This window comes from Alternaria metachromatica (assembly GCF_023757995.1).
Source record: "Alternaria metachromatica strain BMP 0045 chromosome Unknown scaffold_39, whole genome shotgun sequence".
Classification (NCBI taxonomy): Eukaryota; Fungi; Ascomycota; class Dothideomycetes; order Pleosporales; family Pleosporaceae; genus Alternaria; species Alternaria metachromatica.
In genome coordinates, this window is record NW_026055530.1 from 254,793 (window position 1) to 258,124 (window position 3,332).

At 47.6% G+C, this 3,332-nt stretch overlaps 1 protein-coding gene across 1 annotated transcript; it reads left to right on the top strand.

Moving 5' to 3' along the window:
* Nucleotides 1-1,657: 1,657 nt before the first annotated feature.
* Nucleotides 1,658-2,407, top strand: J4E83_010040 (uncharacterized protein; the record flags this gene model as incomplete). Its single annotated transcript, XM_049336923.1, has 3 exons — nt 1,658-2,102; nt 2,167-2,294; nt 2,342-2,407. 3 exons carry the CDS (start codon nt 1,658-1,660, stop codon nt 2,405-2,407), a joined length of 639 nt encoding a protein of 212 aa, XP_049184047.1.
* Between the last annotated feature and the right edge of the window lie 925 nt (nt 2,408-3,332).

The window sequence follows — 3,332 nt, forward strand, 5'->3', positions numbered from 1 at the left end:
GCCGCCATGGGTAAGACTTCTCTTCCCTACCGTCAAAACACGGGAGAGTCAGCAGTCGTTCTTGCGCAACCTGCGTACAGTGAACTGTTCGCCCGCGCGTAGCAGAGTACTTACAAATGTTGTCAGGATCCGGGCAGTGCGATACTTCCGCGAAGCTCGAGAAGGCTTCCGGAGTTATGTACCCAGTTCCTCGGGGATCAAGCTTCGCAAAGAACTGCTTCATCATCGCTTCAAACGCGGGTGTGGGCGATCCATTTGTGTAGAACATGTGTTCGGTCCAGCCTGATGGTGGAGACACCGGCTGCTGGGGCCGGGGAGGGAGCGGAGGTGGGGCACCGTACATCGTGGGCGAGTGACGATGGCGCGCGACAGCGATGCGTTCCTGATGCGATACAGGGTGCCGCTGCCACGAGCCCCAAAGTCGAGGATGATCCTGCGGTTGAGCGAGGAAGAGGAGAAAGGCGGGGCAGGACAGCTGCCAGCATCACCAAAATTCGATGTTCAGCTGAAAAGCCCTCCCTGATTACGCGCCTGGCAAGCGAGTGGCGCATCTCGTCAACTTCCAGGACGAGCGAACCCGTCCACGGGTCACTGTTCTGATCCATGGAAAGTATTGCGTGAATGTTTGAGGTTTCTTGCCTGACAACGCGAGCCCGACACCACCTAAAGCCGAGGGAACTTTATTGTAACAGAAGGGGAGGTGGTGAGTCTTCGATTGGTCGGCATGCGGCAGCTCGCTTGGCCGCTGTCAAACCTGGGCAAAGCCCTTGGCGCCGGAGACTTACGATACACAACCTCCTCCACCTCGACACGACAATGTAGAGATCGTCTTCTAAGGGTTCTCACGGCAAAGCTGCCATGTTTGCGACCTGCTTGACGGATCGCTGTGGCTGAACGCCACGGGAAACATATTCGCTCACGTTCCGCAAACGTGCTCAAATCCGCGCAGGCAGCACTGTCGTGATCCTGAATGTAAGCCTTCCGCACGAGCACTCTTTTACGCCCGGCGAGGGAGTTCCTGCAGGTTCTTACCCTCGTTCGCTTCAATTGAGCGAAATCTTCGTCCCGTCTCCTCTTCTTTTTCTTCGGCTTGTCTGCCGCGCCCGCCTAGACTCAAAGGATCATGGTAGCTAGGGCGAGACTGAAGATGGCACTGTTGTGGAATAGACGTAGCGAAGTGACGACACGCCTGTGCGCAGCGAGCGCGAGGATATAAGAACTCTTTCGCAGTACCTTGTTCGCTTACGTGCTCAGCAAGTGTTAAGAATCGGAGGTTACTCAGTATCACATACGCCGACTGTCTCTTAGCTCGTTCGCAGGACTCACGATAAAACATGAATCTCAGATTCCTTGGACAGGTTGTGGCGCTCGCCTCCTGTTTGCTGCCCTCCGCGGTGTGTCAAGCAGGAAACAGCTCATCGCCCGTCTTCACACCCGAGCTTAACACCATGCGTACCCTCTCCGTCGGATTCGTACGTATATGTTCGCAAGTCATAGACCTCATGCGCTTACCGTTTCCAGGTCATCTTTCCCGGGTTCGAGCTCCTGGATGTTTTTGGCCCCATGGAGATGCTGACCATTGTATGAACCCAACGATACTCACAGTCCTCGTGTCTCAGCGCTGACAGCGTCCATGTAGCTCTCGGCCTTCAACAAGATGACCCTCTCCGTCATCGCCGAAGAGACTGGCCTTGTGCCCGCTGGCATGCAGCCATACGGCCCTGACGACTACAGCATGCCGCCAACCGACTTCGGACACGTCATCGCGCCTCGTGTAGAAGCAACCCACAACTTCAAGAACGCGCCGGCGCTCGATATCCTCTTCGTTCCCGGTGGGCTCGGCGTTGTGACCCTAGACCAAAACAACGACACTGGGGTGGCAGACTTTGTCAAGATGCGCCTCGCTTCGCTCGAGTACCTGGTCGGCGTAAGCTTCGGCGTAGCGACGCTTGCGAGCGCGGGTGTGCTCGACGGCAAGAAGGCGACAACGAACAAGTCTGGGTGGGCGTGGATAACGGAGCGCGGACCGAACGTGACGTGGGTGCCGCAAGCGCGCTGGGTCGAGGACGGTACTGTCTGGACTACGTCGGGAACCGCGTCTAGTATGTGCAATCGGAAGGACCGCAACGCAGAGGCTTCGACGGCGCGATTACTGACATGACAAAGGTCTCGATGCGACATACGCCCTCTTGAGCAGATTCTACGGCGCGCAACCGCTCAACTACCTGCTCAACGTGATTGAGTATGCGCCGCACCTGGACCCTACCTGGGACCCGTACGCGACGACTTTCAATGTGAGTGGCTTCGATGAAGAGAGAGACTGCGCTGACGAGAGTTCAAGGTCTCCGGTTCGCACAACTCGTCCTGGCAGGGTTGCGTCAACCCTGTCCCGATGCCTGTGCGATAAGCAAGTATGTCGGGGAGTGTTTGTGTTCGCGTCGCTTTCGCGAGAGTTCGACACAGTCGCGACGCGTTCGCAAGAGATTGTTAGCGTCGCGACGATGTGTTAAGGTTAAGACGATGTATTAGAGACGCGGTGCTTAAGTTTTGCGCGATTACGCGAATTTTAGTTACGCGCACTATAGAATAGTTATTAGAAGTAGATTAGATCTATAAAATAGAATTAATTATTATAAACTCTTTTATTTATTAGTAATAGAAGAAGCGTACTTTTACTAAAAGAGACTTTAGTATATATATTCTAACTATAAACTTTTAGAATATATTACTCTATTAGTTATTATACTAGTATATAAAGTATTCTTATATAAATTAGATCTTTAATAATCTAAGAATTATCTAGAAAGAGAATATTTTTTAATAGAAGCTCTTTAGAATTATCTTATTATCTACTACTTTATCTTTTACTTATATTTCTTAGTATTAGACTTTTATATAATACTTTAGATAGTAGAATTTCTTTATAATAGAACTCTTTTTTACTAAACTAATATTTATATACTTTTTTATCTATACTAACTACTTTATATTCTTATAGTAATATATCTTTATACTTTTTAATATCTATATAAATAGTAAAGCTTATAGAAATATATTCTACTATATAGTATAAAAAGTAGTTAGTATACGTTTATATAATATATATAGTAATAATAACTATTAGAAATACTATAAGTATAAACTTTACTCTTTTTATTAGATTAGCTAGAACTATAATAGTAGTTATATTTATGCTAACTATATTCTTACTAGTAAGTAATATTAGATAAGATAATTACTTAGATAAGATAACTACTTAGAAATACTAGAAAATAGTAATTTAAATAATATTTAGAAAGATAATATTAGAAGTATAATAAAATACTATACTA